We start from the raw sequence: 27,355 nt of genomic DNA on the forward strand, positions 1-27,355 counted from the left end.
TTCCTTTTGGGGGGTACAGGTTCAGATGAAGAAATGATCTCACTGCTGCTGTGAAAACACAGCTCTGGCTCCAGCTCAGAAGAGACAACCACCTAGGTGGCTCCTTGTCATGTTCTGCCCTCACATGTCTCTGTCACCTGGCTGCCCCAGGATGCGCTGGCTATTATAACCCTTAGTAAATGAACCCTACACTTGGTCTTTCAGATTATCATTCATTCTGTGGCCTGAGCCATTTGGATACATCAAAACCCGGTTGAATGAGCAACTATTTTTACAAAAACCATCCCTTCCCCTTATTTGCATTTTTTGCTAAAGATTTTCAACATCTAAAAGAGTCACTGTTTTAATGGCTTCCATGAGAAATAACATGGAAACATGTCTTAAAGGCATGAAGTTTGCCATATCTCATTTTCCATAGAGTGTGACAACCGAGACTATTTAGGAAAAGCAGTGTATTGCTTTGGGAAGTATCGGGTGAGATTTGGAAGACCATAGTAGAACTGCAAAACAATGTGTCATTTCACAATTCCTTAATTTCTCTAATTTCTTACAAATGTGTAGATATTTAGGGAAAATGTAGGTTTTTTGGAAGATGGGAAAATGCTAATAAAAAAGGCATCTAAGTGAAGAATGTTGTTAGTATAAAGACAGTGGCGGAAAGGAAGATGAGGAGGAGGAAGGGAAGTGGTTGATCATAAAGTCTGAGAAAGAGAAAAGGCCAGGAAAAGGAGAGGGCCTTTTCTACCCGCCGCCATTCACCACCGTCCATGGTGGCCGCCATGTGATCTTGGTGGCTTAGCTGTGGCCGCTTCCCTCTCACCCCCCAGGACGTGGTGGTGGTCGGAGAGGAGAACTTCACCACCCCATGCTACGTTCAGTTGGACGCGGAGGCCTGTCACATCCTCACCGAGAGCCTCAGCACCTACACCCTGGTCGGGCAGGCCACCACCAAAGCCGCCGCCAAGCGCCTCAAGCTGGCCATCTTCGGGCCCCTGTGCTGCTCCTCCCTGGAGTACAGCGTCCGTGTCTACTGCCTGGACGACACCCAGGATGCCCTGAAGGTGAGTAAGTGACCCCACCCTGACTGTCCCCTCCACCTTCACCTGGAAGCCATGATTTGGTGACACACCGCGTCCACCTGGAAACATGTCTCTGTCCGCGTGCATGCACCCCAGCATGTGGACACACACACACACACACACGATGTGTGTGTCCCCAAAGGGTACAGTTTGCAAACCAGAACAGACACCTTCCTGAGGCCACTCTGATCTATGAGCCATCTCCTTTTGCTGATTCCTCCCATGGGCTGCTTGGTTTCCCTTCCTTGATTTCTTTTAATGAAAAATTTAGAAGAATCTGGCAGCCAGACGCGTGGATGGTAAATAATCTATTTGCATGTTTGTCTCAGCTGCGTCCTTCCCATAAAAGGAACGGGCACAGTTGCCCGCGCTGTATGTCCCTCCCGTGGGCAGCTTCGTTTATAGCTCCCCATTCTTTTTACGACGGCTGCGAGGGGGACAGCGTTGGGGTCTGGCGACAGACGGCTGCTTCTCGGGATGAACGAGCTTCATTCCTGGCGTGACGATTGCCATTCGTTCGATCCCATTGGAAGCTTTAAGGGATAGAGCTAGTGCCTTTGAAGATCTTACGATCTGGAAGGAGAAATGAAAAAAGCATGCTAAGGATGCAAAGGCAGGTCAGGGGGTGACCCCTACCAAGCCGAGAGATGCAGAGTTTTATGGGAATTTGGGAGAGGGAGGCATGCTATTATTTTGGGGGAAATTGGAAATGGAGCTCCCATTTGATATTGGCCCAGATGGAAGGAAGGGGTTTGACCAGCAATAGTAAGGGAAAGAATCCTAAGTGTCAGCACATGGAAACAGGATGAAGAAATACATGATTGCAAAAAATAAATAAATATTCTTTGTAGACACGTTATTTTCCTGGAATGGTAGCAAAACATTTTATTGGGATGGATCTTTAGTGCCAGAGAGAGGAGCTGAGATTCTGTTTATTGAGTTAATGGAGATCCGAAAGGTTCAAACAGAAGAAAGACATGATCGGAAATATAGGTTAGAGATATGAGTCTGACTTCAGTGAAAAGACAGAGCCAGGGCACGAAGGAATGTGTCGCAGGGCAGGGACTGGGTGACAGAGGAGTGAGATGAAGGGACAGGCGTGGAAGGTCCTGTTCAAGTAGCCTCCAGGGGACCTGGTGACGAGCATGGGGTGGGTGGAAGAGGTCAGGTTTCTGCCTCTGAATAAGAGTGGCAAACTCGGGGGCTTTGGGGTGTAGAGGTGGCACCTACCTGCCTTGGCCAGTTCAGGCTGTGATAACAAAGTCCCCATGGGTTGTGTGGCTTAAATAGCAAACGTTTATTTCCCACGGCCATGGAGGACGGGAAGTCACAGATCAAGGTGCCAGCATGGTTGGGCTCTGGTGACATCCCCCTTCTAGGTGGCAGACTGCCACTTCTCTGTCCTCACTTGGGGCAGGGGAGAGGCCTGGTGAGCTCTCTAAGGTCCCTTTTATAAGGTCACCAAGTCTGTTCCTGGGAATGCCACCTGCATGACCTGTGTACCTCCCAGAGTCCCCACCTCCTCGTACTGTCCCACTAGTGTGGGGTTTGGATTGCGACACAGGAATTTGAGGGGGACACAGACATTCAGTCCACAGCAGCACCTTTGCCTTTTCTTTGTAATACCGAATTAGAGGTACGAATGGGCTTCTAGAAAAGACGCCCAAGAGACTGTTGGAAATACGGTGTCACCAGGAAACAGACTTTGAGCCATTCAGGAACCAATATTACATCGCTGTTTGTCATCCGAGGTGATCAGGGAAGAAGATCAAGAACGAGTAGAGGGAGAAAATAATTGTGGAAATAATAATCATTTACTGAGACCTTCCTATGTGCCAGGGAAAATTATAAATATTTTATATTAAACCATTTAATCTTCGCAGCCGTATCAGATGCCATTATCGCCACTTTGCAGGAGTGCCACGCGAGGCAGCCAGCGCTGCAGCAAGTTGCACTGGGTCAAGCAGCTGCAAGTGGAGAAAGCGGCTCGGTGCCTGCAGGTGGCCGCAGTCTGGGCGACCTGCTCCCCAGCTGGGTGGCTTGCAAAGCCCCAACCTAGAGCCTGAGACCACCCTAGAGCCCAGGGACCACCCTAGAGCCAAGGACCAGCCTAGAGCCAGGGACCACCCTAGAGCCCAGGGACCACCCTAGAGGCAAGGACCAGCCTAGAGCCCAAGGACCACCTTAGAGCCAGGGACCACCCTAGAGCCAGGGACCACCCTAGAGCCAGGGACCACCCTAGAGCCCAGGGACCAGCCTAGAGCCCAGGGACCACCCTAGAGCCGGGGACCACCCTAGAGGCCAGGGACCACCCTAGAGCCCAGGGACCACCCTAGAGCCCAGGGACCAGCCTAGAGCCCAGGGACCACCCAGGAGCCAGGGACCAGCCTAGAGCCCAGGGACCAGCCTAGAGCCCAGGGACCAGCCTAGAGTCCAGGGACCAGCCTAGAGTCCAGGGACCAGCCTAGAGCCAGTGACCACCCTAGAGCCCTGGGACCAGCCTAGAGCCCAGGGACCAGCCTAGAGCCCAGGGACCAGCCTAGAGCCCAGGGACCACCCAGGAGCCAGGGACCAGCCTAGAGCCCAGGGACCAGCCTAGAGCCCAGGGACCAGCCTAGAGCCAGGGACCAGCCTAGAGCCCAGGGACCAGCCTAGAGCCCAGGGACCAGCCTAGAGCCCAGGGACCAGCCTAGAACCCAGGGACCCCCCTAGAGCCGGGACCACCCTAGAGCCGGGACCACCCTAGAGCCGGGGACCACCCTAGAGCCCGGGACCAGCCTAGAGCCGGGGACCAGCCGAGAGCCGGGGACCAGCCGAGAGCCGAGGGACTAGCCTAGAGCCAGGGACCAGCCTAGAGCCAGGGACCAGCCTAGAGCCCAGGGACCTGCCTAGATTCCAGGGACCACCCTAGAGTCCAGGGACCAGCCTAGAGCCCAGGGACAACCCTAGAGCCCCCGGACCATCCTAGAGCCCAGGGACCACCCTAGAGCCGGGGACCACCCTAGAGCCGGGGACCACCCTAGAGCCCAGGGACCAGCCTAGAGCCCAGGGACCAGCCTAGAGCCAGGGACCAGCCTAGAGCCAGGGACCAGCCTAGAGCCAGGGACCAGCCGAGAGCCAGGGACCAGCCTAGAGCCCACGGACCATCCTAGAGCCCAGGGACCACCCTAGAGCCAGGGACCAGCCTAGAGCCCAGGGACCAGCCTAGAGCCCAGGGACCAGCCTAGAGCCCAGGGACCAGCTTAGAGCTTGGGACCACCCTAGAGCCCTGGGACCAGCCTAGAGCCCAGGGACCAGCCTAGAGCCCAGGGACCAGCCTAGAGCCCAGGGACCACCCAGGATCCAGGGACCAGCCTAGAGCCCAGGGACCAGCCTAGAGTCCAGGGACCAGCCTAGAGTCCAGGGACCAGCCTAGAGCCAGTGACCACCCTAGAGCCCTGGGACCACCCTAGAGCCAGGGACCACCCTAGAGCCAGGGACCACCCTAGAGCCCAGGGACCACCCTAGAGCTTGGAACCACCCTAGAGCCCAGGGACCACCTAGAGCCCAGGGACCAGCCTAGAGCTTGGGACCACCCTAGAGCCCAGGGACCAGCCTAGAGCCCAGGGACCAGCCTAGAGCCCAGGGACCAGCCTAGAGCCCAGGGACCACCCTAGAGCCCAGGGACCAGCCTAGAGCCCAGGGACCAGCCTAGAGCCAGGGACCACCCTAGAGCCAGGGACCACCCTAGAGCCCAGGGACCACCCTAGAGCCCAGGGACCACCCTAGAGCCCAGGGACCACCCTAGAGCCCAGGGACCACCCTAGAGCCCGGGGACCACCCTAGAGCCCGGGGACCAGTCTAGAGCCAGGGCCCACCCTAGAGCCAGGGTCCACCACGGACAGCCCTGCCACCACCAGGGAGAGGCCAGCGCAGCCAGCAAAGGACCTAAGAAGGTCGAGAACCCAGAGGAGGGAATAGAAGTGGGGGAAAAAAATGAGTCAAGCGAAGGAGGCTAAGCGCGGTGGCTCACGCCTGTAATCCCAGCACTCTGGGAGGCGGAGGTGGGAGGATCGCTCAAGGTCAGGAGTTCGAAACCAGCCTGAGCAAGAGTGAGACCCCTATCTCTACTAAAAATAGAAAGAAATTAATTGGCCAACTAAAAATATATAGGAAAAAAATATTAGCAGGGCATGGTGGCGCATGCCTGTAGTCCCAGCTACTCAGGAGGCTGAGGCAGGAGGATTGCTTGAGCCTGAGAGTTTGATGTTGCTGTGAGCTAGGCTGACACCACGGCACTCTAGCCCAGGCAACAGAGTGAGACTCTTATCTCAAAAAAAATAAAAATAAAAAAAAATAAAAATCCTGGCAGTGGCTACCATCGTAGGAGACAAGGCTGACTGAGAGTGGAATTCTTTTATACCTTTCAGGATGGTTTAGATTGTTTTTTTCTTTTCCCTGTGCATGTGGACCAGTGGGAGCGAGGCTCAAGTTGAGTTCACAGAAAAGATAAAGATGCTAACAATTGTGAGGATAGTTTGGAATCAGCTCAAATAGAGAGGTCAAGTGTATTGAAAAGGTTGAGTTTGGTATATCAGAGCTTTTCTTTTTCCCTCCTCTTTTGGTGATTAAAGTAATAAAAATGGTGTTTTCCTTTCATTATTTGCAAAGACTTAAATCCTAGTATAAACAGACCAGAAATTAATAGAGAGCAAGGCTATGTTTGGAGTAAGTTTAAAAACACCCAGTGAGAAACATACATCTATGTGGAAATAAGTAATTTTTGCCCTGCTGTCCAAAGGGCATAGAATACCCTTCATAATAAAGGGATGGGTATTGAACGATGAGATTCAGAACCTAACAGAGGAATTCTTTGCATATAATGTGGGCAGTGTGTGATGTTTGTTGAATTTCTAACAGATAAATATGTGCTGTAAACCAAATAATGTGTGTTAGCATAACCTGGATTTCTTTATGGAATCATTTAGCATGAAGATCTTCCTGGAATTCATTGACTTTTCACGTTCCTAATCTAGGCTGTGGTATAGTATAGTATATTAAATATGTGAAAGTTCATATTATGTGAAAATATAAGATGGAAAGAAACACTGAAAGGTGGAGTATAAGAAAGTAGGTTGGATGCAGTCCATTTGGAATTGTGTGATACTTTCTTGGGATACACATGAGAGGCCAGGAGCTGGAGACCAGACTGAGCTGAGCCACAAGTGAGGTCCTGTCTCTACAAAAAATTAAAAAAATAGCCGGGCATGGTGACACGCACCCGTAGTCCCAGCTACTCGGGAGGCTGAGGCAGGAGGATCGCTTGAGCCCAGGAGTTTGAGGTTGCTGTGAGCTAGGCTGACACCATGGCACTCTAGCCTGGGAGAAAGAGCAAGACTCTTGTCCTATAAGTAAACAAATAAATGATTCAAGGGAGGAGGTAGCTTGATTTTCATCCTGCCACCTGTCACCTTGCCCACTGATGTCCTCCTGATGTCTCTTCCACGGCCAGCTGTGACCTTACTGAACCTAGAACACCCCAAGCCTTCTAGCGCTGGCCTTGCCTGAAATTGGCCCCATTAACTGTACCTTTTCTTACAGTTCCCTCAAACAACCTCAAAACTAGCTTGACTCGTGTTTTATATTTTTAGAATCCCAGTCTCTGAAATTAAACGAATATATTCAGATCTAACATATGTATTAGGGAACAACAACAAATGTGTTGAAGATTCCTAACGCATCCTCCTGCGGAGTGGATGGGCGGGAACAGGGTGCGGTAGGGAAGCCCGAGTCGGGCTGGCTGACTCCATCCTTCCGCCACTCATCAGCTTGGTGGCCCTGGTGCCCGAACTTGACCTCTCTGGACAGAGACTCGGAAGATAGGAGGTGATCAAATGCATTAAATCTCCTGGCACAGAATAATCACTGGATGCTGTTAATCATCACTGAGTGCGCATTTAGATGACTGTGGCATTTTGAAGATAATGGCTCAATGAAGATATCAAATCTAATTGTGATGTAATTGTGGGGTGAGTTCCAGGTTTGGTAGCAGTCTGGCTGGTCAGCCGTGCAGTCACAGGGGCCTTTTGGTGCCTCTAAATTTAGCCATCTTTATCATCTTCTTATGAGACTGGCCCTGTCGTAGGTCTTGGAAATGACCTGCCATGTTGAATTTATTTTTTTGAGAGAGAGACAGAGAAAAGAGAGAAAATACAAGTTGAGGTAGGCAGAATAATGGCTCCCCCCACCCCCCAAGATAACCTACGCTTCAAAATTGAGAACCTGTGACTATATTACCTTACATGGCAAAAGACACTTTGCAGATAGGACTATGGGGTACAGGGAGATTGTCTGGGATTTTCTGATGGGTCCAGACCAATTACATGGATTCTTCAAAGTGGAGAACTTTTCCCCAGCAATGGGCAGAAAGAGAGACATGACAATGGGGAAAGGCTCAAACTCATTTCTGGGTTTGAAGATGGGGAGGGTGGATCATGAACCAGGAATTGTGAGCAACTTCTGGAGGATGGACAAGAAAAAAGAGCGAGCTGTCCCCTTGAGCCTTCAGAAAGGAGGACACCCCTACTGATAGCTTGATTTTAGCCCAGCGACACCCATCCAGGCATCCCGACGTACAGACCTATAAGATCATTTGTGCTATTTTAAGTCACTACATTTGTGGTCACTTCTTATGGCGACAACAGAAAACGAATACAGAAATTTAGAAATAGCATGTGAAAGGGGTGAAAAGAAATGCAAGATGATTTCGAACGTTCTAGAACAAGCTGAATAGTCCAGTTCCTAACACAGAAAGGTGAGAGACAATCTTTTCCTTGAGAGTAGGCCCAGAGGGAGACAGGGGACACGGCCACGTCCCCGAGTGCTAGCCCTTGGCATGTTGCTTTGAACGTGTCACAAACCACCCGCCTGGGCAGACTGGAGGTGGCAGCTCAGACCAGGCATCCGTGGCGGCAGCAGCTGTGGGAACAGCAGGCAGAGCCCTAAAAACGAAGTCACCTGATGGGGACAGGTTTGCACAGGGTCACCCGAGTCCGGCCTCGTCATGATTAGGGATGGAGCCAGGCAGACGCTCGCAGGGGGAGAGCGGAGCACCCTGGCGTGAACAGGGGGCTGGGAACCAGCAGCGCCAGGGACGGGACCCGAGCAGGTGCGGGAGGCCCGGCTGTGACAGGCAGATGCTCTCCACGCCCTCCCGGCTCAGCAGCCTGCGGCCCCGGGGCTGGAGGAGGCGACAGCATGTGGGGACTGGGATAGTAGCACCCCTGCAAAACTGGCAGGGACGTGGAGAAAAGGACGGCCACTCTTTCTGGCCTCTGCTTTGGTGGCGTGAAGGCCCCCACAGCTGTGACAGTGACCGCAGGGGGGCCTTCGGTGCTTGGTCCAGGCCCAAGAACAGAGCGTGCAATGTCCCGTCTCCACGGGGCCCAGAAGCCAACCGCAACACGAGGCAGCCGGAGTGTGAGGCTGCCTGCTGCTTCCCTGGCTGTCGTCGGTGCCATCTCCTCTGCGCGGTGGCCTCAGTGGCTTCCCCCGCAGACCCCCTCCGCCTGCTCAGGCCTCCCTCCTGCGAGTCCCCGGCTTCTTGGCAGCGGTAAATCCAGCCAAATCACAGTCGAGTGTTTTCTATCCAAAATAGAGAATTACCCAGACAGATCAACTCCAAAAACTCTACCAAGAGCAATGACAGATAAAGTAAAACAAAGCCCTGATCACCTCCCTGCAGCCTGCTCTGCAAGAAGAGGTCTCAGTGGGTTATAGGAGACTTAGTTGAATCATTTGTTCCCCCCTTTTGCTGGCTGTTGAGATTTTCTAAAAAGAAAAGGAAAAGAAGGGAAGGAAAGTAGTTGGAAAGAAAAACAAGAGACAGAGAGACGGGAGGAGAGAGAAGCTAAGGACTAGATAATCCACAAGTAGGAAAATAATCAGCAACTGAGAAACTGAAGCCCAAACAAATGCCTTGAAGAAGCAGGTGGAGGCCGGGCCAGGGTGGCTCACGCCTGTCACCCTAGCACTCTGGGAGGCCGAGGCAGGAGGATCGCTCAAGGTCAGGAGTTTGAGACCAGCCTGAGCAAGAGCGAGACCCCGTCTCTACTAAAAATAGAAGGAAATTTAATTGGCCAACTAAAAATATACAGAAAAAAATTAGCCGGGCATGGTGGCACATGCCTGTAGTCCCAGCTACTTGGGAGGCTGAGGCAGGAGGATTGCTTGAGCCAAGGAGTTGGAGGTTGCTGTGAGCGAGGCTGATGCCACGGCACTGTAGCCCGGGTGACAGAGTGAGACTCTGTCTCAAAAAAAAAAAAAAACAGGTGGAACGATTGGGAGCAGTGGTGAGGGGAGGGGCAGGTCCTTACGCAGAGCAGGCGACGAGGAGGTGTGGGCAGGGGAGGAGGTAAGCGGGGCAGGGGTGAGTGGGCAGGGGGCACAGGTCACAAAGCCAGGGCCAGGGGCCGGGGCAGGCAGACCTCCTGGGGAGCCCCAGCACCTCATAGTTCTGGGCACAAAGTCCTGCTTTGCAGAGTCGTGTGGCCCAGCTTCAGCCTGGACCCTGGGGACAGACACTTGTCATATTCAGAAAGGTGCCAGAGGGTCTGCGTGGCTGCCACTCGGGGGCCTGGGGGCTCCCAGGGGACAGCCAGTGTGAGACCAGCACGGGAAATCGGTCCCTGCATGCAAGGAGAGGCAGGGAAGGAGGAAGAGAAACGGAGGGGACAGATGCAATCCCACCCCAACGGGAGAAATCCGGGGATGGGACAGGCCAGCGTGTAGGAGCAGTGTGGCTTCCAGATGCTTCCTCCCTCTGGCCTCTCTCTGTGACAGCCTTAACGCAGGCAGATCCCGTCGTCTAAGAGCCTGGGAGAGATTTGGGTACAGGCCAGGAGAGGTGATTCCCTTTGTGCGCTCAGGCCTTTGACTCAACTTGGATGTTGTGTGGCTCCTACGTGGCCCAGGCTAATGGCTTGGCATGGATAGCGTCTTGATTTAATTGGTTATTGTGAGAGCTGCTTGTTTCTACCGTGGTATCCCTTGTCCCCGCCTTTGGGGCGGTCCCTCCCAGAGTCCCTGAGTCACTATGGCCCTCCCTCGGGTGGACACTGCCTTGGGGAAGGGGTCCCTCTTTCCCAGGGGACCAACACCGGGCTCCCAGGCGGGGGACTGCTCCTGGTGACACTGTGACTGGGGTTCAAGCTGCTCTCGGGAACATCTTTGGAAGTACACTTGGACAGGTGCAGAGAGAACTGTTCCAAGGAGCCAGAAACCGCCCCCAATCTGCAGGGCCAGCTCCTCAAAGCGACAGGTGGACCAACCCCTCCCCCCCCCAGAGCTAGAACAGGCCACCGAGGTGGGAGACCCCACCAGGAGAGAGGACAACAGCCTCTGCCGAGAGAGGTGACATTTACATTCCCTGAGAACAAAGAGCCTAGATGATCCTAATTCCTATCCTGGCATTTCTTTCCAAGGTCACAGATAATTTTCTGAAGCCTTCCTAAGTCTCTTGACCTTCAATGCATTTTCATCGGATTGTTTTCTAAGGTGTGTGCACTGTCCTCACCTTCGCGATCCAAGAGCAGCCCCTCTAGAAGGTGTTTTAGAGCTGAGCACACTGTGTTGTGGTGACGTGCCTACACAGGGTCTCCCCCTCCCCCGTGGACCATTAGCAGTTTGTGGCAGTGACAGGGACGTCCTTGTCCTTGTGCCACGGAGCCCGGCGTGGTTCCCGGCAGGCGTCACAACATGTCTTCCAATTGTCCCATGAATGTTTCTAGAAAGTTTAAAGAGAGGGAAACATTTAGCTCTGAAGCCATATGTTATTGACGTGTCTGTTATTTTCATGCATCATAAACATATTCACCAAAGTGATGTCATGCACACGGATTCCAGAAAATCGCACCTCTTGGAGTACAAGTTACAGTGTAGTTTTCTAAGTTGTCACTGCTACAGCATGTCCCAAATTGCAACGCTTAAAATTTGGAATGAAAGCCTGGCCGGCCTTTCAGGTGGGCTTGCTGCTTCTGACTCAAAACTTAAATTTGGGATTCACTGTAGGTGACAAGTCAGCCCTGACTCACGTGTGGTTTTAGGCTATTTTAGTTTCCAAGGAGTTGTTTGATTGATCGATTGATTGATTGATTGAAATACCTTTGAGTCACATTTTGGTTACTGTCTTCTTTATTTTGTTATGTTTCGTTATGTTTAATGAGTATAATGATACCAGTTGACACTTTTAAGGAAACCATGTTGAATTTAAATTTGGTGAAGTTTCTTCTTATTGAATCTTTCGCTGCTGGGCGGGCTGAGTTCTTCCCCAAGAACTAGTGAAATGACAGCAGTTTCCCAAATGGAGTTCGCACACCCAAGGCCAATGAACCATTGGGACAAAAAAAGACAGTATTAGTGCTTAGCTTTTTGCTAAGATAGGTAAACGAAGAACTTTGTGTATTTTTAAATTTTATGCATATTTATAATGTATTAACATATTGATATATTCATGATATGTAAATAATCATAAAATGCATGCTCAATTTTTGAGTGGTAGAATATGTAAGCAAACATGATCAGAGGTCTCTGCCCTAAGTGTGATGCCTTCTGATGGGCAGTTTGTCACCAGGATCAGGTACAATTGAAAGGGAGAGAAAAAGCTGGCTTCTTCCCAGCTCTGGGCAGCAGCTTTGTGTCTCTTCTGATTGATGGAGAGATGGGAAGATTAAGAATATGGAAAGGTTGTGTTCTCTGTCCTCAATATGACACTTTTCTTGGTCTCTCCTCCCAAATAAAGACTCTCCAAGCCAGTCCAGACTGTGTCCCCACTAGGGACGATTCTTGACCGTGACTTTATTGAACCAAACATGGAGCCTTAAGCTTGGGCTCACTCCAGCCCAGACTTTGCACTCAAAATGTGGCATTGGATGTCTTGACTTCAAGGTCACGGCCAATAGGCAGTCTAGGTTCTCTCAGTGATCCTCCCTGCCAAGAAAAAACTGATAATGTTCTCCCTGTCCTCTGGCAGTCTATGTCGAGTGTAGGGCTGGGGTGTGGATTATACATCGTTGGGTCCAATTACCTCCCGGAATACAATGCATCTTCTTTTAGACATCCCAGGGAGATAATTTGGACGTAATGAAGATCTATAGTAATCAGATAATTACTATCGATTGCTCTTTAGACGTCTTGATGAGGTAATTAGGGCGTACTAGAAAGAAGCTGGAACTGATTGATTGGCATGACTGTAATCTCAAAGATTTCTGATTATGTTTCTTTTCTTCTAATGGCTTATAAACAAACATCATTTTAGCTTTAGAGTTTGTCAGGTGCCAGGTTCGCTGGGAACATCAGCTTTCTCTGTTATGCTAACTAGACAACAAACATGATCAACATAAGCTCATTATGCCTTCCTGCAGAAGCAGAGGGAAGTGCAATTAACCCTCCCTTTCCTCCTCCTGCATTTCCACGTGGCTGGATTCTTGTCGAGGAATGGGGTGTGTGTGCAGTGTTTTGGAGGGTGTTCTGCAAGGAGCACGTGTGACCGGGCTGGGAGGCTCTGTGTGGCCCACTGGAGCCCCTCGGAGCCAGCTGGCTGTGGCGGGGACCTGCTGGCTGCTCAGGCTCCTGTCACAAGTAATAGCTCCTCACCATCCAACCACGTTAAATAGCAAGTCAATAATTCTCAGGCAACCGGACCACACGCCTCTCTGAGTCAGTGTGTTATTGCTTCACCTCTTCCATCAGCCACTAATTAGAGAAGTCCCTGCCTGAGACCACATGCCACACGATCCTAATATTTTTTTACACCTTATAGGACCTTCGCGTTGCTCAGAATAGTGGCTTGACCCAAAGATGATGGATGCTAAGAACTGCTCAAGCAGTAGCTTGCAATGAGCTGTTTATATCCAATTAGTGACACTGGTGAGCCCCACGCCTCCTGGGTCACAGTCGCGTGGGTTAGAATTCATTCAACAAATGCAAAGCGATGCATTTCTGGATATGAGGCAATCAAGCCCCCATACTTGAAATCTTCCACCATGACCCACCTGTGCTTGGTACCCCAGTAGGTGCCTAAGACACGTGTGTGTGGCATTCGGAATGAACACCCTGTGTTCTTGAACTCCCTGTCTATCAACATATCACCAGATAAGAAAATCATATATGTATGTTTCTTTTTTTTTTTTTTTTTTTTGAGACAGTCTTGCTCTGTTGCCCGGGCTAGAGTGCCGTGGCATCAGCCTAGCTCACAGCAACCTCCAACTCCTAGGCTCAAGCGATCCTCCTGCCTCAGCCTCCCGAGTAGCTGGGACTACAGGCATGAGCCACCATGCCCTAATGGCTAATGTTTTCTATGTTTTTATTTGTCTAGCTAATTTTTTTCTATTTTTTTTTAAGTAGAGATGGGGTCTCGCTCTTGCTCAGGCTGGTCTTGAACTCCTGACCTTGAGCACTCCTCCTGCCTCCACCTCCCAGAGTTCTAGGATTACAGGCATGAGCCACCACGCCCAGCCACCTATTTATATGTTTCTTAATGAAGGTCCATTATATTCTTGGACCCCTGTTTTTAGAAGGTCGGCAATTGCCTACATATTTGTACCATTCCAATCTTTAAGGCACAAGAGGAGTAAACTACACAGGGATGGTTCAGACAGCAGAAGACACCCAACCTGGATCATTTGTTCACTGGTAACTGATGCTTGCTGCTGTTTGGATAATTACAACTGTCGTTGGAAATGCTTCATTAACTCCCATTAACGCACTTGAGAAATGGAAGTATACATAGAATTTGTCTTTGTGTTATATCTTTATAGTGTAAGTAAATTGCATAGCAAATTTTTTTCATCAGCTAGAATTCTTGAGAAATCAGGTGTTCTTTGTAAAATTGAATTTGATTGACTGGGGACTTCACTAGTTGGTGTTTAAAAAACCTTCCTAATCTGTATCAGACTACCTTCCTCAAATGTGACTTATTATAATGAGCATATTCTAAAAATTTTTTAATAATTGGAAAAATGCGATGGATTATTTTGAGCAGAAATTTTATGTTTTTATTTCTGTACCTAAAGAAATGGTAAAAGATTGAATGAAATGTCTACAACAGGTTCTGGAATTTTGATTGTTGGTTTGTTTGATCAAATCCAAGACATGGTCTTATGTTTATTTGCCCCTTTCCCTAAGAATTGATTGACAATCTACTTTTTCATTTGTTTATCTATATTGCTACCAGTGTTTTCTTTGATTTGGGGGTTCTTCCAGTTTTGAATGCTGCTTATTAATCATCTGTATTTGGTAAAATACTCCATTTGGTAAGGGCAGATAATACTGAATTTGCTGCCCAACAGTGTAGTGCAGATTGCCAAAACAGTTCCTCAGAAGGGCCTGGTCCCATACCAAAGGGGCAGGGCTTCGCCTGGAAGCTCAAGGCTGCAAAAGTGGATGTCCATGGTGTCACCCAAGGTCAGATCTGCTGTTGAGAAAGCACAGGGAAGACACAATCGTTGGATCCAAGAATGGACGGAAGCGATGCCATTCAGTAATGTGCTTTTGCTTTGGGGCGTGTCATTGCAGGAAGTTGTACATCTTGAGAGACAGATGGGAGGACAGCTCCTGGAAGAACCTAAGGCCCTTCATTTTAAAGGCAGCACCCACAACCTGCGCCTGTCAATTCACGACGTCGCCCATTCCCTCTGGAAGAGCAAATTGCTGGCCAAATATCAGGTGAGTTTCCCAAGATGCATGAAGAGGCTTGCAAGACAGCTCCAACAAAGAGGATTGAAATTACGCAGATGTAAGAAACCCTCTTCCTTGAAATTAATTTCATGTCAGTACTTCTTTCTCTAAAACACTTGGGTTTATTTATGATTTTTTGAAAATAGCTTGTAGACCATATTTGAAAGAATGCATTTTGAAATTCTCCTTTAAAAAAACTGTACTATTGTCATTATTTTATTTCTAGAAAATAAAAGACTTCCAATTCCATCACTTCCATTAATTTGCACAGTCAATATTCACATGGAATTGGTTAAAAACAACCTGAAAGGCATTCACAGAGAAACCCAGAAGGACATTTTTACACCATGTGACACAAATTAGGTTTCTGCTAGGCCAGTAACCCTTATCTTGAAAAATTATAGCATGTAAAAATAAAACCTACTCAGTATTGACTCAGTAACAGGCATAAAAATACTGGTTCCGCAGTATTTTCAATGGGTACATATGTACTGGGTATTGTATGCACCTGTGGGACAGTCACAGAACTCTCTAGAAGTTTTCCCCTCTACCCGTCATCCCAAGCTCTCAGGAAACAGCCTGTACCCAGTCCTGGGAGATGCAGACACATTTAGGGGATCCGTGTCTACACACACACCCAAGTCCAACCCACCCCAGCACTGCAGCCAAACTGCAGCTCAGTTTTTATTTCCTGATGTCAGTCACAGAACATTCTAGAAGGACCGAGGGGAGGACTTCTCAGCTCCATTCTTACTCTCCTGTGTCAGGTGCTTACACACCTGCAATGGGAAGCAGACTTCTTAGTTTGTTACCAATCATGAGCTTTCAGGGGTTGCTCGCCAGGCTCTTCTAGAAGTCACACGGCACGTGATCAAGAGACCAGGCTTGTGACTTTCTCGTGACATATCCTCCTTGGCTTTCTTCTTTCCTCCTTGTTGCAGCTGCCACAAACCTCCGCAAATCTCCGCCTTTTAGAAGCAACTTCTTTTATAAAATCATAATGGAACATACTATTTTTATTAATAATGATATTAATAATATTAGTTAAAGCTAACTGTGGCTGAACGCCGACCATCTGCCAGACACTGTCTTATGCATTTCGGTTTATCTCATTTTAAGCCCAGCAGGTCTGTGAATGAGATACTCTTTGCTTACTCTTTCGCAGATGGGGAAACTGAGGCACAGAAGCGTTAAGCAACTTGGCCCACATTCCCAAGTTGGCCACAGGGGGGCGCTCTCACGTGTAGTAGATTTGGCTCACGCATCGACCTTTCCTTTCCTTGATTGCAAACAGATCCCAGGCTGGGCTCTGTAAGGGGGTCTAGACTTTTAGGAAATCAAAGCCTGTTAGAGGCTGGGTGCATTTTAAGCCAAAGATTTTTTTTTTGCAGTCGCTAATTGACTCTTCAGCTGCCAGCCCTAGCGGGCGTGAGCTTCCCCCATCCTGTCGGAGGAAGATTCTAGCATGAAAGGCATCCGGGGCGTTATCCTTTGGACTCTGCTTTCCTCAGAACGCCCCGGCAGGGATTCCTTTTAATGAGCAATGACTGGTGTGTGTAAGTTCTATTTTGGGAATTTTATAGACTTTTTTTTTCCCCCCAGCATTTACAATGACTCTTTCTGTAAATGAGAGACACGTGGCAGACTGGTTAGGTACGTGGATATTCTAGAGGCTGACTCCTTATGTTCGAATCTCAGCTCTGCCCCTCCCTTGCTGTGTGGCTTTGGGTAAGTTACTTAACCTCTCTGGGCCTCAGTTTTTTTTTGTTTGTTTGTTTTTCATGTGAAAAGGTGGTCTTTTATGCTGACCCACAGGGTTTTGTGTGTTAATGTCTGTGATTCGGAGATGAGTCCCCAGCAGCAGAGGATCTGATGGTTCTTTTTTAGTGTTAGTCCTTCATTTGCGGTTAACACTTTCGTATTCCTTTATAAAGGAAATTCCTTTTTACCAAATCTGGAGCGGCTCTCAGAGAAACCTGCACTGCACCTTCACCCTGGAAAGGTTCAGCCTCAACACGGTGGAGCTGGTCTGCAAACTGTGCGTGCGACAGGTGGAAGGGGAAGGGCAGATCTTCCAGCTGAACTGCACCGTGTCGGAGGTGAGAGGGGCCAGCCGGGCGGGGACAGGGCGTGGACCACAGGGGTGTCACACAGGGGCCCCACGGCGAGTCCCCCAGGGCTTCCGTCCGCCCTGTTTGTTGATGGAATAACAGTTAGCATGCACACGCGAAAGCCCATCACCAGGAATGCTTCTGCGAGCACCAGTCTCCTTTTTTGTGACATGAATTCCAGAATCCCGTTGTGACTTTTAAAACCAGCTCTGAATTTCAAGGATCAGGCTTAATTTCAGCAGTGTGCACACGGAGGCCCTTCTCCCAAAGCGTCCCTGGCTGCGTGACGTTCCAGCACCTTCCATCTGTCTCCTCCCGCCCTTTCTGCCCGGTGCCCAGGCCGCAATGCTGAGCAGGGGCTTGGGGACGGGGACCCGCCTCTGTCCCCGTCTTTCTTCTCTCTCTCTCTTTTTTTTCATGTAGATAGAAAAATCTGTTGCTCTCCTTTCTCTCCTGTCCCTCATTCTCTAGCTATGAGAAGAGATGTCCTTTCTCCAAGGTGGGAATAGAAGTAACATCGCGTCATTCCCACTGGTGGCGGCCAGCGTTGCTGTGACTGTCGCAGTCACACACTTGAGCTGGACACTGCTATGTGTCCGTGTGACACACACGAGAGTGACCACTGCCACCTGAGACTCCCTATAAAAAAAAAAAAACAGGAGGTACCCCGACCTTCCTGACCTGCCAGCTCGGGTCCCAGGGCCTGCAGCCTGCTCACCCTGCCCCTGGGGACACGAAGGGGACAGCGGCTGTCGGGTGGCAGGGGACGGAAGGAAGGTGGCCCCGTCCTGGGTGTCAGGGAGCCCAGCCCCCGTGCCCAAAGCACAAGGTCGTCGTATTTTAAAGCCACAGCGAACCAGCGTGATGGCAACCCTGCCTCCCCTGGCTGTCACACGCCCGGTGACGGTGACAGTGACAGATGGGACATCAGTCAGCCTGCTCGGCTTGTCTCGCCCCCCCCGAAGGCCACCACCCCATCCTCCTTTCCCACAGCCCACCGGGGCGGGGTGGCCATCGTCTCCTCCTGCGGTTCCATGCGACTTTTGACTCATAAACAACTTTAGTCACAGGGCCCCGGTGACATTCATAAGGCATGATCTCAGTGTCAGGGCGCCATGGCAACCGCCGGGCCGCTATCTCCCAGGCGCACGCGGCTCCACCCCTGCCAGCCCGGAGGGTGTTGTCACTCTGCGGCCCAGCAGGTCCCCGAAGTTCAATAGCCACCCAGCCCGGGCGACAACAAAGGCGGGGACCGCGGAGGTCCGGGCCTTTGATGCTGGCTTTTCTGTCCAGCGAGAGCATTTGCTGCGGGTTGAAAAGGTGGCTGAGCCTCGGCCACCAAAGAAAGGCAGCTGCTGCTCTGTGCTGTCCCCTCCGTCCCTCCCCCCCCCCCCCGCCAGGTCCTCCCAGCAAAGGGACAGATTTGCATCGTGTGGTCACAGATTTAAGGACTTTCGTTCTTGTGCCGGCACAGAGGGGAGATGATTTCTTTTGCAGTGGGGTGGCCGTCTGCTCAGAGAAACCAGCCTGCGGCCACACAGGTGACATCTGCCCGTGTGTGACTCAGGGAGGGGGGGAAAGCAGGGACTGGAGTGGAGGGGACTTTGGGGATTTAGGGGGGGCCTGTGGCTTTTGCTTCTGGGTCACTGCGTCCGGCCGTGGGGGTTAGCACGGGGTGTGCAGAGGCGGGAGTGTGGACGCAGGCAGTGACATTGGGGACCAGGGTTGCGCGCCAATGAACAGTGCACTCTAGAGAGTTCTGAGACCCGGACCCTCCGAGAAAGGGCACCGTGGGGCTGGCACCCCATGAACAAGGAGAGAAAGGCCCCATCGGTGGTGTCTGTCTTCTGAGCAGGGACCCTTCCAAGGGTCACAGGGCGAGGTGGCAGGTGGGCTGGGGCGCCAGGCCCAGTGTCCCGAGTCCCCGAGGAGGAGCAGGCTTGCCAGACCAGTGCCGCCCCCTCCCACCAGCCACCCAGCCGGCGGAGGACCTGTCGCCCACCACGGGCGCCAGGCTGTGCGTGACCCACGTCACGGCCATTTCAGGAGCCAGGCGACTGTCCTGTTCAGGGTGCCTTGGCCAGAGGTTGCCCGGCTCCAGAGATGAAGCCTAAGAATGAAAACGTCTGGAAGACCAAAAGTATTGGCATGAATGCATGTCAAAATGTAAAAGAAGATAAAAGATACTTTTTTTTTCTTATTTTTTAGTCTTTAATTTCATAGACAAGCACAGAAGAGAGGAGGAAGCCACACATGACTTTCCAAAAGGAAAAATGGCCTAGAGGAAGGGGAACTTTATGGTTTCTTCATGCCTTCTCTTTCATTTTAGCCACAGCCGGACACCCATCCTAGGAGATTCCCAAATAGATCATTCTATTGGGCAATTGCTTAAAAAATCTCTTCTTGCCTCGGTTTCCCCAAGTGTAAGTTGGCATTACATTTTACCAATTTGGGTTCCCTTGTGGGAATTAAATGACTGTCAGTAAGTACTCCCAACAGAATTGGACCCAAAGCACGTGCTAGTACATTGTTGGCGCCATTATTGTTGGAGTTGATGGGCTTAGCGTGACAAGGGTCTTGGGTGAACTCTGCCACTCCAATCTGTCCTCCACTGAGGCTTCACATTCACTTCTATCAAAACCAACAACCTCAGCTCCTATATAAATGAAGGAAAAGTAAATATTAATAAATGAAAGTTAGCTCGGGGCAGGGGGAAAGAAGACGGTGTATATATTCCCAAGTTGGTTTTCCAACATTGCTGTAGGTCCAAGCTCTGCACCCTGGAAAAGGTATAGCTTTAGGAGGCCAAATGAATCATCTGCTTTAATAATAGATTAATAGGTAATATCAGTTATTAGAATTTCTTACATTTGCTAGATTTTTATAACCTCTTATTAAACAGGGATGCATCATCGCATGTCTGTGTAGAATTCGAAATGTTCACAGTGGCATCCTCTGCGACAGCCATCCCCTCTGGCTTCCATATTCCGCTCCTACTGGCCCTTTGGGAAATCTAGTTTTTCTAAGCCACTTTAGGAAAGAAAGAGTCAGAATATGGGAGTGGAAAGTTGGTTCAGGGCTGCAGGGTTGTGAAACGCGTGCCATTCGTCGCGTGGAGCAGCTGTCTGGTTAATGTTGAAAAATCGTATGTTTAACTAAGGGAGTCGTCAACAGCAGAGGCAGATGGTCCCCATATCACGAGAGATTATTGCAACACGCTTTCGGCGAGTGTAGACTCTGCTTTTACCTGGAAGTAAAGACAGCAGCGGGAACTACGGGGTGAGGTGTGTACGTGTAGACGTGGTTTCTTTCTCCTCCAAGGCCACGCCGGCCACCTGGTAAGAGCGCTGAGAAATCGTGTCCCACTTGGCTTCTTTCAGCTGCCCAGAAATGCACACGCGGCGTGGCCGGGGTTGGACTGTGTCGCCCTCGGGAAATGACGGTGGCTCTTCGTTCCCAAGGGGAGGAAGGGACACCCCGAGTATGTGTGCAGACCTTGCACTTCAGGATTTAACAAAGCCCTGGCCACGCTCAGGTGGCAGGAAGCGCGACACGGTGCTCCGTGGGCGGCAGTCCTGCGGGGACTGACTGCGTCGTCTTTCTGTGCCAGGAAAAAGTGGTGTCTCGCCCATCGACAGATGTTAACGGAGTCGCTTCTAGGGGAAGAGCACGGTGCTGAAGATGGCAGAAATAGGCTCACCTCCGGGAGATTGGCGACATCAAGGGAAGGGGCAGGAAGGCAGCAGAGTCCCCATGCCCTGGGCTGGGCATGCTGGGCTGGTGCCTCTTGGACCCGGCTGGGAGAGGTTGGCCTCGCAGAGGTTAAAGGAAAGGGCAGAAGAATCTAGACACGACACTAGTGCTAGCACTCGGTCCTAACGCTCTGGAGAGGCTGGGAGCCAGGCAGAGTGGCACCAAGGACGGGGCACCCCAAGAAAGGCTGGGGACGGGCCCCCCTCTGTGGCAGGCTCGGGCTCTGCACTTTCCATGTGCCACCTGTGCAGCCTCGTGCCAGCCCAGCCGGAAGGTCCTGCGATTCCCCTCGCTGTGTGGCTGAGAGTCGGGAGGTGGCATTTGTCACTTCCTAGAGAGAGAAGAAGGGGGGAGACACGCCGTGCATCGCTGGGCACTTTAGGAGGGTCAGTCTGGCAGGAGGGCGGGGTCACAGGTCGGCCCGAGGGAGCCCCTGTGGGCCACAGTGCAGAGACTCTCTGGCGACACAGGGTCAACGCGACAGAAAGCAGACCCTGTGCGGACGGTGACCTCCCCTGCCATGCAGGGCCCGTGGGGTGGTGGGGTATTAGCGGATGAGGCTGGAGTCCTTTTAGGCCCTAGTATTATTATGCAGAAGAGAAGCAAGACCTCCACGTGGGCACTAACCTGTGACTTCGTGTCACCTCCACCCCATCCGTACGTCCTTCTGTGCCCCATGCAGGGATCGGGGTGCAGTGGGTTCAGACATTGCGAACCTAAGTCCCTTGGTACACGTGGCGAGCACACTCTGTCACTCTTGTGGCCACCTTTCTTTCACCCCTGTACCCCCAGGATCAGGAACCTTCTCTCTTCATTCCCTTGGTGGGAACTCCGTGCCCGATGCGGATCGTGATCCTCACTCGGATCCACCCCACGGCCTGCAGGTCACGGGGAGTCTGGGCGACAATCGCAGTGTCACTCAGAGAGACACCAGAGACTTTCACGATGGCTGAAACCGTGTGTGGCTAGTTCAACCTCCAGCAACTAATTCTGCACACCACCGAGTCACCTGCTTTAGGAAAGAGAGAGAGAGAGATGACATTTAAAGTAGACTAAGTAGATTTTCCTTTATTGCTTTAATAGTTCCCGGGCAACATTTGCTTTTGCTTTTCCGACCAGCAGCAGTGATCAGAAAATGATTAGGGTTTCTCCTGCAGATGAAATTCAGATTTTGCATTTATGCTGTTTTATGAGCTGAAACTATTTTAAGAGCCAATTTATGGTTTTCCTCTACTAAAATTAGATTTAAAGAAAAAAAAAAATAAGGGTGTACAGCAATTGGAAGATGTCGTTAACAGCTTGCCCTCAGGCAAATAATATACTGTGTTTACCATTTTCTTTTTAAAAAATTAGTCTGAAATCGACATCAACCGGAGCAGGGCTGTGTTCCATTTCATTCAACAAAAGCAGAGCTGAGCCATCTTCTGCGGGAGCTAGGGGGATAATTTACTGGGGCATTTGCCCAGGGCTGTACCCTCAGGATCAGACAGTTTCCAGAAAGCTTTAACCTTCACCCTTTAACCTCAGATCTGCTCACTCTCACAGAATTGCCCTTTTGCACATTTTTCCCCTCCTGAAATGGCAACCTGGAAGAGCATCGGTACTCCCTCCCTTCTCTCTCGTCCTGGAGAATCCCATTAGAAAAGGTGTTAATTGAATCACCCCAGAACTTTCCATCCAGCCCAGTCCTCGAGCAAGACCCATGAGTTAGCTCCAGATCTAGGGACCCCCACTTACTTGCAGGCCTGGAAGAAGCCGTTCTTACCACGGAGAATAATAGTGCTGGTTCTTTTCCTATCGCTCAAAAAGCAAGGCATTGTGTTGATTGGTTTTATAGAGATTGCTTTTTTTCCTGGAGACGTGACGCTGTGTTCTTCCTGTCCCCTGAACGACAGGAACCTACTGGCGTCGATTTGCCGCTGCTGGACCCTGCGAGCACCATCACGACAGTCACCGGGCCGAGTGCTTTCAGCATTCCTCTCCCCATCCGGCAAAAGCTCTGCAGCAGCCTGGACGCCCCCCAGACCCGAGGCCACGACTGGAGGATGCTGGCCCACAAGCTCAACCTGGACAGGTGGGTGCGGCCAGGTTCCGGGACGGATCATCGTTAGACGTAGTAGGGGAGCATTCACTGTTTTCCACCCCACACCTCTATTTATTTTCCATACCACAAATATGTATTAATGTCATGCTCCTCCCTTTCCATGATTTGCTATATGGGCTTGCACGCACGGCACTAAGAGCCACTCTGGGCTCATCTGACATTTGTAAGTATCACATTTTGTGATCCACTTTGCAAAGCTAATGGGCTAGGTCTCCCTGAATAATACATCCGTTCACTAAAGTAATTATTGTTCCTCATCTGCAATTGAGGAGTAATTAACATGCCGTGGATATTCAGTTCTAAAGAGACCTCCAGAGCCTATGCTTTGTAGAAAATGTCACCTCCCCTGCCCAGCAAAAGCCATGGCGCGACCTGTCAAAGATCATCAGGGCCTGGGCTGGAGAGAAAACACAAGTCTCTCGGTTTCCTGTTTCGGATATGACCCCTAGACATCCTGTCTCTTAAATGATCTTACTCAGAGTTGAGGTTAACAAAGTTAAACCTCATGTCTCTTCGCTGGGGCTGATCTAATTACATCTCGGCTAGTTCTTTAGGGCGGCTCACTGTCCAACCACACCGGGTCCAGAGACCTAAGGACAAGTGGAGAGATGGGGGGAGGGTTTGGCTGAGGCCAAATGAGAGAGAAAAATGGATGTATAAGTCAAGCCACTGTGCACCCGGTTACAGGTACTTGAATTACTTCGCCACCAAATCCAGCCCGACTGGCGTCATCCTGGACCTCTGGGAGGCACAGAACTTCCCAGATGGAAACCTGAGCATGCTGGCGACCGTCTTGGAGGAAATGGGAAGACATGAAACGGTGGTGTCTTTAGCAGCAGAAGGCCAGTACTGACCCCTCTGGAACTGAGGACACACGCATGCAGGGGACTCACAGCTGAGGATGAGTCCGGACCAGACCAATGAGCTTCACGAGCAAGATCACAGCAGGAGACAGAAGGCAAACAGCTGCGACCTTCCCCCCACCCCATGCCCTTGGAGTTGAGCAAAATTGTGTAAATTTGTACCTTGAATTTAGATCCCAACCTACTTTTTTCCCTCTTTCTTGGGCTGGATGCTGGGGGGTACAGGATCTTACAGTTTCCTAGGAAACGGTTTTTATTGCTATCCAGATATGTGGATAAACTTTCTTAACCAACCCGATTTCTACAAATGTTGTTTACATCAAACCGGACAGGGATTTGCAGACGCTGTCCATGGCTCCTTCTATTTTTTGTTCAGATCGTTTGAAGCTGTGGACGGTCTAGCGTGTCTATTCCAGATTAGCCACTTGCAGAGAAATCGCAGACTTCTGCTACCGATCGTGCACGGCAAGTGTCTCGGATCGTCCATCGGTGTCTTGCTTCTAGAACGTGTAGCACCAGTGTTACTGTTTTTGTAATCAGGGAAGTGGAGAATCATAACAAAGACTCCTGAGCCTTGGAGGGAACCTTCTGGGGCCTTCCAGGAATAAAGCTGTAGCAATTGCAGGGAAGACAGCGATTAATTCATGTTCAACCACACAAACGAGCATTTCTTCACAATGTGTGTGTTTGTGATACGCAATTTGAAGTGTTTTTGTTTTTTTTTCCAACAAGTATTCTTATTATTATCGATGGGTATTTACAAGTATTCTAGTAAAAGGATTTTCTTTTAACTTCTGTTTCTGTTGGCAGTATTGCTAGTATTTGGGTACTGACTGGACTCGCCTCACTTTGTCACATAGGGAGGTAGGTGTGGTCACCAGTTTAATTCCACAGGCATCGGTTCCTGTTACCTTTCTTGCCCCATTCTGCCCTGGGAGGGTAGCAAATGCTTCGTGGCTTTGTGTGTCTATTCTAGCAGCTTCCTTCCCCTCTGCGTCATTTCATGGGCCACGTTCTCTAGGAAGTTCACTTACTAGTGTGGCCCACGTGGACTCCTTGGGGTGGGCTGTCCACTTTAGAGACCGTGCGGTTGTAGGAACCAACTCTGAAGTGGAGATCAGGGAACCAGTTCTCATTCTGGGTTTGTCGCTGTCTGGCTGTGCCACCCGTTGGGAGAGCCATTTAACCAACTTTTACTGGACACCTCAGTTTTCTCACCTAGAAAAGGGATCAGATCATCTCACGGTTCTCAAATGCTCAGCTTCCGCTGTGACGTGTCCAGTCTCATCAGTCTGCAGGTCACAGTGAAATCCCACCTGGGACATTTAGATAGTTACTAGTGTCTTGCCCAGGCTACAATGTGTGTTTCCAAGCATTCCTAGTGGAAAGGTATTTATTCTAACTGCAGTGTATTTGTTCGGCTGAAGTCTTGTCTTTGCATCGTAGCATTATGCTGCTCTCAGAGTGATGGTATCCCTTTATTGTCATTTTCTTGTCCCCTCTTCTTGGGACTCCCCAGCCTTCCTAACTGCAAATTCTATTTTGGTCTGTTGATGTCAAGACCACGCCTATAAGTTCATCCACCAGTAGTAACTTGGTGCATTTTTTCCCTCCCCCTTTAATCTCTGCTTCCATCATACTCAGTAGCATTTACAAAGGTTATTTCATTAGCCCTTTAAAAATTTTTTAGCCTGCAAAATGTTAGTCAACAGACTACTTTGTATGAACTGTGACATTTCCTTGGGATCATCAGAGGCTCTTTGAACACAAGGGCTGGATTCACTCAGCAGGCTGGGGATCGAGAGGGGGCCATGGCCCAGTAGCCAAACCAGAATTGAACCACAAGCACGGACATGGCTGGAGATATCGTGGACTAGATTTGAATTACAAATCATTTATACACTTTCTCCTATCTTCCCACATAAATTTCCTCCTGTATTTTGGTGATTTCTTGATATTCACAGACTCCTCCCATTTGAGGAACTAATACCTTGTCATGGAGCCTCTTTTCTCCTACCTTTTATTTCTTCTCTTTTAGACATATATTTGATAATCTCTCTCCCAGGCCACCCCCTGGCATTAGGATTTCCATATTTAAAAAATTTTTACACTGATAGCGGAAGGGAGAGATTGTACTAATAAAAAGTTCAGTGGATAATGTCTGTACCAATGAGTAAAATTGTATTCTCAATTAAAAATCAAACATATATATATTTTTTTAAAAGGAGGAGGAACTCAGAGAGCTATTGTCTGTTGGTGCATCTCAAAATAAACTTGTCAAGATCACTCCTCAGTACTGGGGCTGTGGAATCTTCTATGGAAATCAAGAGCTAGGAAGTCTGAACTGAATGCTCAGAGGCTCCCTGTGCCCGGTGAGAACTAGAGGGAGCCACTATGCAACTATTCAGGTGAATCCATCCCAGAACTGGCACCAAAAACTTTGACCAAAAAAATTCGCCAATGCAGAAATCCTGAGTGTGACAGAGGCTGGATTATTGGGGGCCCTGGGGGTTCACTTCACATGCTTGTTTTTTGCTCCAGCCCACCCCATCTCCAGAGAGGGAAGAGCGACTGCTGTCCTGTCAGTGAGGTGCTCACCTGTCACAGACCTTGTTTCCTATCCAGTAAGTGACAGCTTATGTTCGTACATGACACTACTGATGTCGATTTCCACTACACATTCTGATCTCCTTTGGAGCAGAGTGATAGCTGTTAGATTGCTCTCAAATTTACCAGGTCCGGATGCAACAGATCATGTCACAGGGAGCCACTTCATCAGCCATGCTATGGGCTGTGTCCTGCCACCTTGCGTCTTACTCCAGCTGGGTTGGGAAAAAAACCAATCATTTGTGCATGGCGCCATCTAGTGGTGCGCCACACAATCTACCCTGAGTTTAATACAAAAACACTAAAAGTTGCAGAGTTCGATGGGACCTTTTGTGACAAATAGATGTGTGGACATTTTCAGTTCGAATGTCTCTTTTCTTATTCTCACATTTTTTTTTCACTCCGATCACACATCTCAAAATTCCATGGCATTCTAAGCCTAGCCCAGCATGCATGTCTTAAGTTGCTTTCTTGTAATAGCAATAGGTAAAAAAAAAAAAAAAAAAAAAAGCTGTATAAAACAGTCTTTAGAATTTTTTAACATTTTTAACATTTATGGTTTTCATTGGGTAAATTTTAAATCTCCTCACTTTTTAGTTCCTTAATATTTGTCTTTGGAAATATAAGACGTATCTGCTTAGAAAGAGATGTCTTCTATGTGCAAATGGAAATACTATGATCAAGGAGAAGGAAGCAGCTTGGTTTTTTTTTGTATGTGGGAATTCAAAGGCAGAGGTTTAATCTCTGTGTCATTTTCTTCTTCCCACACTCATTCAGACGTCGTTAGTGGGCTCTGACGGAATAGAAGTTGGATTCGGACGAGATGACAGGCACAAACACCATCTTCCAAAGCAGATGCTCCCCTCTGGTACCCAGAAAGCCCTCATCCTCACAGATGAGCCATGTCAGTTCTTCAAGGGCAGGACAATTTTGGGGGGGGGGTGAGATGTTCAGTACCAAATTGCATCATTATTAGCCATTTTCATAGACGCCATCATTTTATAGATTTTAATCTCTCAACTATCAAAAAGTAGGAGCCACTTTTAGGACAAAGTCCTGGAGACTGAGTCCAGGACACTCTAGAAACCGCGCATTTGGTACTTTTTGTTTGTTTCTTAAAGGTAT

General features: G+C 49.6%; 1 protein-coding gene across 2 annotated transcripts in view; it reads left to right on the plus strand.

Moving 5' to 3' along the window:
• Window positions 1-24,167, plus strand: part of UNC5C (unc-5 netrin receptor C) — a 370,898-nt gene extending 346,731 nt beyond the window's left edge. For both annotated transcript variants that reach the window (XM_075998685.1, XM_075998686.1), the window contains 5 exons: window positions 828-1,061; window positions 14,631-14,780; window positions 16,727-16,891; window positions 22,552-22,730; window positions 23,448-24,167. In XM_075998685.1, the coding sequence (XP_075854800.1) occupies window positions 828-1,061; window positions 14,631-14,780; window positions 16,727-16,891; window positions 22,552-22,730; window positions 23,448-23,613 (894 nt within the window). In that variant the 3' untranslated portion in view covers window positions 23,614-24,167. The remainder of the gene's footprint in view (window positions 1-827; window positions 1,062-14,630; window positions 14,781-16,726; window positions 16,892-22,551; window positions 22,731-23,447) is intronic.
• The last annotated feature ends 3,188 nt before the right edge of the window (window positions 24,168-27,355 follow it).

This window comes from Microcebus murinus, chromosome 29, assembly GCF_040939455.1.
Source record: "Microcebus murinus isolate Inina chromosome 29, M.murinus_Inina_mat1.0, whole genome shotgun sequence".
Taxonomy (NCBI): domain Eukaryota; kingdom Metazoa; phylum Chordata; class Mammalia; order Primates; family Cheirogaleidae; genus Microcebus; species Microcebus murinus.